The sequence below is a fragment of the Thalassophryne amazonica genome, chromosome 14, assembly GCF_902500255.1.
Source record: "Thalassophryne amazonica chromosome 14, fThaAma1.1, whole genome shotgun sequence".
In the NCBI taxonomy this organism is placed as follows: Eukaryota; Metazoa; Chordata; class Actinopteri; order Batrachoidiformes; family Batrachoididae; genus Thalassophryne; species Thalassophryne amazonica.
This window is the reverse complement of record NC_047116.1, coordinates 25,853,068-25,865,760: the sequence shown is the minus strand read 5'-3', so window position 1 is coordinate 25,865,760 and position 12,693 is coordinate 25,853,068. Positions and strand designations below refer to the sequence as shown.

The window sequence follows — 12,693 nt, the reverse complement described above, 5'->3', positions numbered from 1 at the left end:
AGTGGACTCCGGGATGATGGGTTCCGGTGGATCCGACAACTCCGCTTTGACTTCATCTTCATGTACCCGGGACAAGGCATCCGATCTCTGGTTCTTGTCCCGGGACGGTAGGTGATCCGGAAGTCAAACGGCCGAAGAACAGTGACCAGCGGGCTTGCCTGGGGTTCAGCCGCTTGGCGGTCCTGATATACTCCAGGTTCCGGTGGTCAGTGAAAACCGTGAATGGCACGGACGTTTCCCTCCAACAGATGTCTCCACTCTTCAAGAGCCTCTTTCACCGCAAGGAGTTCTCGATTGCCGACGTCATAGTTCCGTTCGGCCGGGGTCAACCTGCGGGAAAAATAGGCACACGGGTGAAGGACCTTATCGGTCTTCCCGCTCTGGGAAAGCACGGCTCCTATCCCTGGGGTCCGAGGCGTCCACTTCAACCACTAACTGGCGACTAGGATCGGGCTGCACCAGAACGGGTGCAGACGAGAAGCGCCGTTTCAACTCCTTGAACGCGGCATCACAACGATCCGACCAGGTGAAGGGGACTTTTGGTGAGGTCAGGGCTGTCAGGGGGCTAACTACCTGACTGTAGCCCTTAATGAACCTCCTGTAGAAATTTGCAAAGCCGAGGAACTGTTGCAGCTTCCTACGGCTAGTGGGGATGGGGCCAGTCTCTCACCGCCGCAACCTTGGCCGGATCAGGAGCGACGGAGTTGGGGGAGATGATAAACCCCAGGAAGGACAAAGATGTGCGGTGAAAACTCACACTTCTCGCCCTTCACAAACAGCCGGTTCTCCAACAACCGCTGCAGGACCTGAAGTACATGCCGGACATGAGTCTCAGGATCCGGAGAAAAGATGAGTATATCGTCCAGATATACGAAGACGAATCGGTGCAGGAAATCCCGCAAGACATCATTAACAATGCTTGGAACGTCGCGGGGGCGTTTGTGAGGCCGAACGGCATGACCAGGTACTCAAAGTGACCTAATGGGGTGTTGAATGCCGTCTTCCATTCGTCTCCCTTCCGGATCCGAACCAGGTGATACGCATTTCTAAGATCCAGCTTAGTAAAGATTATGGCTCCATGCAGGGGGGTGAACATGGAATCTAATAATGGCAACGGGTATCGGTTGCGAACCGTAATCTCATTCAGCCCCTGTAATCAATACATGGACGAAGTCCGCCATCTTTCTTGCCCACAAAAAAAGAAACCTGCCCCCATCGGGGAGGTGGAAGTTCCGGATCAGCCCGGCAGCTAAAGAGTCCCGGATGTAGGTCCTCCATTGATTCGCGCTCAGGTCGTGAGAGGTTGTACAGCCTGCTGGACGGGAACTCAGCGCCTGAACCAAATCAATGGCACAATCGTACGGACGGTGCGGGGGAAGGGGTGAGTGCCAGATCCTTGCTGAAGACATCAGCAAGATCGTGGTACTCAACCGGCACTGCCGTCAGATTGGGAGGGACTTTGACCTCCTCCTTAGCCTGGGAACCGGGAGGAACCGAGGATCCTAAACACACCCGATGGCAGGTTCGCTCCACTGAACCACCACCCCAGACGGCCAATCGATCCGGGGATTGTGCTTTAACCATCCATGGGATGCCCAAAATCACGCGGGAGGTAGAAGAAGTTACAAAAACTCAATCTCCTCCCGGTGGTTTCCAGACACCACCAGAGTTACTGGTTGTGTCTTGTGTGTGAGTAAAGGGAGGAGGGTGCCATCTAGTGCCCGCACCTGCAATGGCGAAGGAAGCGCCACCAGAGGGAGCCTACCTCCTTTGCCCATCTGCTGTCTAGCAGATTCCCTTCTGACCCCGTGTCCACCAGTGCTCGGGCTTGAAGGGTTAAATCCCCGCTCAGGATTGTGACTGGGAGTCATGTGGCAATTTGTGTGTGTCTCACTTGAATGTCTTGACCCCCCCTTAGCCCAGTCTCTAAGGGTGAGTGTTGACGTTTTGGCCGTTTGGGGCAGTCTCTCTGTGTGTGCTCTGTTGAGCTGCAGAGAAAACACTCTCCACGGATCAGCCTCCCCATTTTGGCCCTGTGCGTTTCCCTAACAACGTCACCAGGGGGAGCTGTTGCCCCACAAAGCGCTGCGGCTGTGGAGCGTGGGGAGGGCGGCCCCTTTTCGAACCCGGAAGGGAGAGGGGCGGCGCGTATCCGGTCACGTCCTTCGCCTCGCTCCCGACGGCGTTCCTCTAACCGATTGTCTAATCGTATAACGAGATCAATAAGCCCGTCTAAATCCCGCGGTTCGTCCTTGGCCACCAGGAGCTCCTTCAGGACCAACGACAGTCCGTTTACGAAGGCGGCGCGGAGGGCAGTGTTATTCCAGCCGGACCTCGCAGTCGCGATGCGGAAGTCGACTGCATAAACAGCTGCGCTCCGGCGCCCCTGTCTCATTGACAGCAGCACGGCTGAAGCGGTCTCCTCCTCTATTTGGGTGATCGAACACTGTTCTGAACTCCCTCACAAACCCATCATATATCAGAAGGAGCCGTGAATTTTGCTCCCAAAGCGCTGTAGCCCAAGCGCGTGCCTTGCCGCGAAGCAGATTAATGACATAAGCTATCTTACTAGCATCAGTCGCGTACATGACGGGATGTTGTGCGAAGACGAGCGAACACTGCATAAGAAAGTCCGCGCACGTCTCCACACAACCCCCGTACGGCTCTGGAGGGCTTATGTATGCTTCAGGGGAAGGTGGGAGGGGTCGTTGAACGACCTGTGTAACGTCACTGTTACGCACAGGATCGACAGGAGGGAGAGCCGCAGCAGCGCCCTGAGGGCGCGCTTCCACCTGCGCGGCAAGAGCCTCCACCCTGCGGTTAAGGAGGACGTTCTGCTCGGTCATTAAATCCAACCGAGCCGTGAAAGCGGTGAGGATCCGCTGCAACTCACCGATCATTCCTCCTGCGGACGCCTGTGCGCCCTGTTCTCCATTGGCCGTTCAACAGCCGGTTGACGCCCCTCGGGATCCATGACGCTGGCCGAGATATCCTGTTGGGAAAGTGTCGGTACACGGACCCACAACAGGGGGCGCAAATGAACGGACAATGGAGTAGGTCAAATAACAACACTTTACTGTTGTGAATGTGCACAACAAATACAACAGATTACAACAATAGATCAGAATCAATCCACAAAGGTGTCGTGTGGGCAGGCCGAAGATAGGAGACACCTGTCCAAAGCAGAACCGGAACCACACGATTTCCTCCGCCACCAGACCCCGGGAATACTGGAGCCGCCAAGTCCCGAACTCCCAGGTGGCCACTGCCTCCGCGTGTCGGACCTGGTACTGCTGGCGAGGAACAAAAACACAATTAAAGGTGGGCGCGTTTGCACCCAGTAATCCACACGGCAGGAAAGCTACCTCCACCTCTCGTTGGAAAAAAGGTCTGTTATCACTCACAAAAGGTTACTGTCAAGCAGTCAGCTGAGAATATTACCTTCCAGGTAGAACGATATCTCGGCAAAGAGGTGGAGACGTCGTCCTGCTGATGTACCCCTGCTGATTGGTAACAGCTGTTGCAGGTGATGCGTGACAGCTGTCACCCTAGCTGCTCCTGTGAGGCAGCTGCGCCCTCTGGTGCCTGGAGCCCGCACTCCAGGCAGGGCGCCCTCTGGTGGTGGGCCAGCAGTACCTCCTCTTCTGGCAGCCCACACAACATTAATATTTAATTTCCTTAGAGGAAAAGTTGGATAAAGTACAATAATGGCCTGTGTGCAAACTGTCTCACTTTGCAGACTGGTTGTCATCCATCGAGGCAAAGATAGAAACTCATGTTCTGTGCAGTCCTTGGATCAGTTGTGCTCAGTAGTTTTTACTCACTGTGTGATTGTGTGGGCTCCACTACAGTAATGGTTAGAGACGTAATACCTTCTTATCTGACACAAACTATACTGAAAGTGATTATGCTTAAATTTGAGCTTAAATGATAGATATCCATAATTAAGGAAAAAAATTTAATTTTCATCTCTATGGGCTAGTCTGGGTCCACTGAAGGTAGAAGTCTGATCCTAATCTGCCTATTCTTAGGAGTCATTTCTTAGGATGCTTTTAATTTTAGGGTGGAAGGTTTTCGGTTTATCATCCATCAATTGGATACAGAATATTTAACACAGTCTACATCCCTGTGGTAAGTATTTTCATACCTTAACTTAGCAAGTGACTGGATAATTGGGAATAACAAGAAGTGCACAATCCTATGTGCACTTTCTATGTTGTAACTGTCAGAATGCAGAATTAAAGTAAAGTTTCAGTGGCTTGAGATGGACATCATTAAAGGGGTCATATTCAAAGAATATTTGAATCAGTATTTACAGTTAATTATAGTCTTGGTTTGCTGACGTTGACGTTGAATTAGTGGATACGTGTGAAGCTGAATGAGGACAACAGGGTGTCTCATCCGTTTGAGATGGTCTGTGATTGCCTGGACTCGGTCTTCAGAAGGGTATCTGTATGTAGTAAAGTATCAAACTTGTAGAGGCATTCATTTCCTGTCTTAGGCTTGTGTTTCACTCGGCCGCTACAGCCTCCGAACAACATCCCTAGGAATTCACCTAGTTCACCGTGAGATTCGCAGCCGTTCGCCATCCGCTTGCCTCAATTGCGGGGCAGCAGCGACGTGTCCACTTGATTTGTGAACAAACCAAAAAATTTTGCTGTGATAAAACCCCCTCACTCACTGTCAGGCGGTCACCTCGTGCCCTCACTACATCCCCTCGTGACTCAGAACGTGAGCAACCTGTGAGATAACTTATGAGGGGTTTTGCACACACTTTCCCTTTTATATGATCGGAGAGGAACAAGCGCTTCTGGAATCAATGGAACACTCCAGCAGCCTCCAGCCACCCCGCTCTGCAGTCGGCCGGCACCCACCCGATGTGCACTTGCATTGAGTGAGCTGGATGCGTCCTGTCAAAACTGGATTTATTGTTTATTTATTTTATTATTGGAAGACAGAAGTCGATTTAAGTTTATGCTCTTGGTCAGCACCCACCCCACGTGCATGGACAGGCTAGACATGTCCTGTCAGGCCATGGATGATCTGTACAAACTGGATCTATTGTTTATTTATTTATTATTCAGAAGACAGAAGTGTGTCCGGATGTGAGACGTGGATGCTAACTAGTGACCTAAGGTGGTAAGTGGTTGTTTTTGGTACTCGGTTTACACTATTTTGAGCAACGTGGTGCATTTTCTCTGTGCATGAATAATCCAACATGGAGGTGCCTCAGTACAAACATCCCCAACAAGTGGAGAAGGACAAAGGAATGCCCACATTTAACCTGGCTGCAGCAGATGGTCACTTTCAAGAGGTGGGAATGGGTAGTTGTCTGCCTAGGCTGTTGCCATCCAGACACCAAGGCAGTATCATGGGTACAGTGGGAAAAGTAATCCAGGGCCAGATTTAGCCATTCTTGGTTTAGGATTGAGCCCTGGTGTTAAAACAGATTGCCTAAAAAGTTCAATTTACAAGTATTTCACCACAAATAGAAGCTACTGTGTTCACTCATAAGAAAAAAAGTTATATTTCTCGTGAAGTATGCTGTCAATGAGCCAGTGTCAATGTAAAATCCTGCTTATATTAATATTTGTACTAATAATGGTACATTTCCCTGTTGTCGTAATGCAGGTGTGAGTGCTTTGTTGCCGTCCATCCTGATTAAGCAGCTCGAATGATCTGGTGTAGATGTGTCACTTAGCCATTAACACGGGCGATGAGTCACCGTGTTGTTGAGGGCTGTGGGGCTCGGGTGTGATGTATCAAACACCCACAATGTGGTTCCCAGAGCTCTCTGACAGTCACTGCGGCCATGCCTGTTGGCTGGCTGCACTGCCAGGGAGGCTTACGGGGCCAAAAGTGCTGAAGGAAAAGCCAGAAGGAGCCGAGGATATGAGCTGCAGTGGCCAAGTGGTAAATTCTCACCTGCTCTAAGTGTGAATTAGCGCTGCAATCGTTTTCCTTTCACACTGTGAGTCACATAACCTCAGTCCCACAACCTGCTGTTACCTCAGTGTATGGCCAGCAATGATCTCGCACAATGCGAGCGGCTGAAAGAGTTTCTCATGTACAGTCATAAGAAGCCAGTGTCGCAGACCAAATGGTCCGCCCCCAAAATTGGTCTGCCTTTTGCATCTGCACATGCATCATTTCAGACCACAACAGCACGTCTGAGACGGAGTCTCTTCACCCAAAGCAATCAAATGGATTAATGGGATTATTAACCATCAGATGATAAAGGTAAACCTCTTAATTCATTCTAAAGTCAGTTTTAAGCAGAAATGAGGCAGTTTTAAACAGAAATGAGGTGAAATTCCGTGACACTTTGAAATGTCTGACACGCAGTGAATGCATCAGCTAGCAGCTCATTTAGCCGCGGTGCTCTGATCGCTTCTGCCGCCTTTTATGATGGAATAATGCTGAATTTATGTGGAAATGATTGTTGTACAAAAGCTTCAGATATCTGTCACTGAGATAGATGATGACTGGTGTGCAGTTTGCAGCAGAAACGAGATGATAATCCATGAACAGCGTCATCGGGGGGGATTTTTAGGGGGACCATCCGGTCTGCGACACCGTTTTCACTGCCCTGGTGGTTGCCCATGCAGCAGCAGTGGAGCTTTAAAGTCTAAACTGGTACACTTTGCTGATTGTTGTGCTCATTTCTCTTGCAGATATTCCTCCAAGTCCTCGGAGTGATTGCGGTTGCTGTTGTTGTCATCCCTTGGATCCTCGTTCCCGTCGCCCCTCTTCTCGCCATCTTTCTCTTTCTTTGTTTCTATTTCCTGCAGACTTCGAGGGACATCAAGCGCCTTGAGTCTACCAGTATTTTCTTTTTAATTTATCTTTGTGTGTGTGAATGTGTGGTGGTGGGTCTATTTTTGACAAGAGACAAAAGAAGACCACAGGAATTCTATTACAGCATTGAGAAAAGGCATAGTTATTAGCATAAAGGCTAAAGGTGGCAGTGGCCTATGGCTCAGCCACACACAGTTTTCTCAAGGGAGGAGAGTTCATGACATCACATACAAAGGAATAAATGACCCCAAATAGGCGTGATAGGCCATTACAGGCCTTAGTTCAACCATTTTATTTCAGGCTGAAAGCTCAAATGCACATTGGACGACAGGTTTCATTATCTTGAAGAATAAAAGCCCTATTAAAAAGCATAGAGGAAACATTCAGGCTTTTCTTTCTCTTTGTCTGTAATAAATACAGTCAGGTCAATAAGCATTTGTTCAGTGAAATCATTTTTGTAATATTTCCTGTGTACACAGCCACGGTAGAGTTGAAAAGAAACAAAAATGTGCTGGTAGCGTGGCCTTTCAGCTCTATTTGAAAGGCTTTAACAAAAATATAACATTAACCATTTCCGAATTATGGCCATGTATACATTGTGCCTCCATTTTCTGAGCCCAAAAGTATTTGGACAAACTAAATAAAATAAAACCAATACAAATCATTGATTTACTAGCTGTTTTTCCTCAGATAAGTCAGGAACTTTCACACCAGGTTGTTATTGTAAATAAGAATCTTTTCTTAATACCTTACCTGGTTAAATAAAGGTTAAATCAAATCACAAGTCACTGAATATGTCCTGGACTTTACAGAAATCACAAACACAAACTGTGTGGTAAATGTGTTTGGGCTAGGCAGTCGTACAAGAGGGAGATGAGTGAGGGAAGCCACCAAGACACCCAGATGACTCCACAGGTGTGATAGGTTTGTGTGGCTATGTAGTCAGATATATGTAACACACAACATCAGCATGTCGTTTTGGCATCCTGCCCACCTTTCGAATTAATTTGTGGCCCTTCAAAGAAAAGAATTTAGGAGATTCCGCTCTCAGCATACATGGTTTAGAGGTTATATGTAGCTTGAAATGAGCTTGTTTGGCAGTTTCTTTCCTTTCCAAAGCATAGGTCTGCTTGCCACCAGGGGCACCACAGATTTTTTTTGTACCTTGTCTGTCATAGTGTCTGTTATAGGCTGTGTCTTCATTCAGGGAATGCCACATACTTGAAGGCTTCTAAGAGTCCTAAGAGTCATTGCATGATTTATTTTTTTCTCTCTCCAAGACAAAATGGTTGGTGAATTAAAAAAACACACACACAATACAATTTTAAATAAGCACTGTTTATAAGTACAGTATAAATAAGTATAAATAAGTATGATTGTGATAATAAGTATGATGAGCTATGGGTTAGGCTCACTGCGCTAGTGTGTTGCGTGCAGCTGTCGTGGTTGCTAGGTGACAGGAGGTAGAGGCAGATATAGCCAATGACATAATCACAAAATATTCTGTGGGCTTGAGGAAAAATGGAAAAATGCCAAGACTAACCATACACCAACGGACAAAAATTATTGAACTTTGGCGCCAGATGAAAAGTGCCAAACAGGTGCAACATCTTTGCGAAATGTTCGGGAAATCTATCTGCCTGAGCTACGTACTCAGGTCCTGATCCAGAAGAGAACCCAGTGCTTCCAGCAAGATGAAACAAAGAAGGAACAGGGAAACAAGGCATTTTCTTAAACAGCACTTTGAAGGCCACTTTATCTCCTTTATCTATCTACGATGATGTTGAGTGGCCACAGTATTCCTGTGACCTTATTTGAGATTTCTTGTTGTGGGGGTATCTCAAGGACATGATCTACGGAAACCCTAGGCCTCAGACTCTTGTTCAGCTGAAAGAAAACATCCAACGAGAAATTCATAACATTCCTCGTGAAACATTTCCCAAAGTGATGGAGAACATAACAGTGCGTTTGCAGGCAGTAATCGGACAATGTGGTGCCTACGTCGAACATGTTATCTAACTGAAAACGACACCTTATACCAAAATTTACATTTTGGTGGCAATTTAGTGCAATAAACTTCAACCTTGCAGGTTTCTATCCAGACATACATCTATTTAAAAAATATTTCTTATGACCATCTTTGCAGATGAAAAATTGTATATTTTTCTGGGACACCCTGTAGATGGCCAGATTTCTCACAAGTCACTCTCAAGTCTCAGCACCACAAGTCATGTATTAGGAGATGATGTCATACTTGTTTTGGACCAACTACAGTGTAGATATTCAAGAATGACTTGGTGGGGATTTGGTCACACCTCTGATCATCTCAAGGAATTCCTTTTCTGCATTAACAGTAGTTACTGTCCAGTATATTATTTGCAATTATTCATGTTAATTTTCCACAAATAGAAAAAAAATTGATAGTAATGATCATAGGTGTTGAAACACTTCATAACTATGTCAGGGGTCACTGACGCTACTCTTGGAGATCACCTACCCTGCATGTTTTCCAACTCCTTCTGCTCCACTGATTGCAAGTTAACTCAGCCAATTGAGAAATTGAAAACGTGACATGGTTCATTAGCTGTGGTTGCAACAGGTAGGCATGAAAAACATCCAGTACAGGTGATCTCAAGGAGTGGTGCTGGTGACTCCTGGTCTATACGAATGGTAATTGTTTAAGTAATATGCTCTCCACTGTATGTGTCTTCATAGCTCGGAGCCCCATCTTCTCCCATCTTTCTTCTCTGCATGGGCTCTGCACCATCCGTGCCTTCAGAGTTCAACAAAGGTTTCAGCAAATGTTTGATGCACATATAGATCTTCATTCAGGTGAACACAAATGAAAGTCCAAACTTTTGACATATCTGTTCATGCAAATGCTGCCACATCTTCATACCAGCAGTGTTTATTCTGTATGCACCGCCAGAGGAGCATTACACTGATGATCTGTAATCCATGTGATTGTGTTGTTTTTGTAAACAGAGGCCTGGTTCTTATTCCTGACTACTTCTCGCTGGTTTGCAGTGCGGCTTGATGGAATTTGTTCTCTTTTTGTCACCATTACAGGTTTTGGCTGCATTTACCTCAGGGATGGTACAAAAACATACACTTCTGCACACATTACTGTCAGGATATAATGTGCACACATAAAACTCATTTATATCTCAGATTGTTATTGACTTATTCTCATATGACAGGGTTGGAACCCGGTGCTGTGGGTCTGGCTCTGTCCTACGCTGTGACACTCACAGGAATGTTCCAGTGGGGCATCAGACAGAGTGCAGAGATTGAGAACATGGTGAGAACAGCCCTACAGTGTCAGATCAAACGAAGTGTCTTTATTTCAGTTGCTAGTGATTGTCTGTAGCCATGCACTGATTCAATGCAGTTTCATGGGGGCTGCAGCCCAGCAATTATTTGGTAAAAGGAGGGGCTATACCCTCAACAGGTTGCTAATCCAAAACATAGAATTAGACATGCATTCATACTGACGGTCTTGGTTTTCTACAATGTAAAGTAATCAACTGAATACCATATCTGAGTTTACACTGTGGGGGAAGTCAACATCCAGAGGAAACCCAAACAGACTGGGACAACATAAAAATTCCATGCAGAGGTTGAGTCAGCCAAGTTGGACTTAAACCGAAGCACTGTGTGCCAGCACTATTACTACTAGCAATCACAACAGAGGAAATTCGGACACTTGGCAGTGTAAGCATGTTAAGCCAAAGCTTGATCAGGTCAGGTCTGTGAATATGTATTGGTGCTGCGTGGTGCCCAGGGTCGGACTGGGAACAAATTTCGGCCCTGGCATTTTTCCTCTGGACCAGCCCACTATTGGCCCGACGAATCCACCCCCAAACACGCACACCCACCCGTCCATACCGAACCCCCAATGAACAAATACTATACACCTAAACACCATGAACACACCTAAACACACACTTGAACTGTCATTTCACCTTGATCATAGTACAAAACGGAAGCAAAAGCACACAAGCGGAAAAAAGCTTTTGTGTCTCCAAAGTGTGTGTGAGAGAGAGAGAGAGAAAGATAACGTGTGTGTGTGTGTGTGTGTGTGTGTGAGAGAGAGAGAGAGAGTTCTATAATGATTATGCTATATAATGCTAACGAGATGCTAACCACTGCTAGTATTCACACAGCAGCAAATTAAGGAGCTGAAGTCTGTAGCTGTTGCATTTAAAGACTAACAAAAGTAAAGCACAGTTAATTAAGTTAAAAGAAACGATTCCAACCTTGTAGTCAGTACAGGGGCGGATCTAGAGATAAATTCATGGAGTGGCAAGCAGGGACAGGCACTATTATGTGGGGTGGCAATGTAATGTTTATGTATTATGCTATTATAGGTCAGGAATCTGGATTATAGCGTCACGAGTCCAAGTTTCATATAGCCTAGAGCAGCGGCCCGCAAGCTTTTTGCGCCACGGACCAATTTTCATGTAACGTTAAAACAACATTTTTGCAGACCAATATAGAAAAAACTATAAACAATGTGTGTAAAAAATGCGTGAGTGGAATGGTAATTTCAAGAGCTCCAATGGGCGTCATAGATCTGTAAATTGTGTTTTCATGATCACAAAATGAACATTGCTGTAGTAGTGCAGCAGATAACCAAAACAATTGTTCAGTTTGTGATAAAAGCATGAAATGTGGCACACATATTCTAAATTAACTAATGTTTATTTTCAGATATGGAGACATCCTGGAGGTAACCTCTAATGAGCTACAGGGGTCAATAAAGAATTACACAGGGGTCAAAATATAAAAATTCTCCAATCATGTTGAAAACTATACCACACTATTTGTGTGATCATAAGGATTCCAAAAATGTATAGTTTGGGCTATCCATCACTGAATGTTCTGGAGTTATGGGGTAAAAACAGCAAAAATGGTGACAAAGGTCAGTTTCAGTTTGTACAGGGGTGAAAAGTTAAAGTTACTTCAGTTTTGGTAAAAAGTGATGCAAATTATTGGTTGAGTGAATAGGATTAATAAATGGAATAGTTTTGACTATGTCGAATGCTTGGTCTCCAAAGTAAAGGTCAAACAAGGTTGACGTCTATTGGATTCTATGACATGTGACATATGTTACCTCGTAACATGATAGCTTAGCGTGATAGATAGTGCAAACTATTCCTTTTTAAAATACTATTAACTAAACCAATAATTTGTTTGTCCCCTGTACAAACTGAAACTGACCTTTGTCACCATATTTGCTGTTTTTACCCCATAACTCCAGAACATTCAGTCATAGATAGTCCAAACTATACCTTTTTGGAAGCTGTGTAATCAGATAAATAATGTGGTATACTTTTCAATATGATTGGAGCATTGTTAAAGTTTGACCCCTGTGTAATTCTTTATTGACCCCTGTAGCTCATTAGAGGTCAGCTCCAGGATGCCTCCATATCTGAAAATAAATATTAGTTAATTTAGAATATTTGTGCCAAATTTGATGCTTTTATCACAAACTGAATGATTGTTATGGAAATTTTAGTGCAATTCTACGGTAACGGAATTACAATCTGACCTAATCTGTAGTCGTTAGATGCAGTATGTCCAGATTTTGCTGCTGTTGTAATTCCGTTACCATTGAATTGCCCTTTAGCTAAGCTGCACCACTATAGTAGAAAACAACATATTTAATCAAGTGACAGCAGAGAAGCTGTATGAGTCTTACCTGAGCTGAAGACTCACAGAAACACACCTCAAGGGTGTGTGTATCAGCGCTTGTCCTCTGCTCATCCTTCTGTACTCTTTCCTCTGTCCATCCCTCTGTCCTCTGGCTTCTGTCCATCCTTCTGTCCTCTGCTCATCCCTCTGTCCTCTGTCCATCCTTCTGTCCTCTCCTCACACCCTCTTCTCTTGTTT

At 45.6% G+C, this 12,693-nt stretch overlaps 1 protein-coding gene across 1 annotated transcript in view; it reads left to right on the top strand.

Moving 5' to 3' along the window:
* LOC117524236 (multidrug resistance-associated protein 4-like) overlaps positions 1-12,693 on the top strand; it is a 139,786-nt gene that overhangs the window by 80,940 nt on the left and 46,153 nt on the right. The window contains exons 23-26 of the mRNA XM_034186010.1: positions 6,675-6,825; positions 9,514-9,630; positions 9,784-9,894; positions 9,999-10,099. Coding sequence (XP_034041901.1) covers positions 6,675-6,825; positions 9,514-9,630; positions 9,784-9,894; positions 9,999-10,099 — 480 coding nt within the window. The remainder of the gene's footprint in view (positions 1-6,674; positions 6,826-9,513; positions 9,631-9,783; positions 9,895-9,998; positions 10,100-12,693) is intronic.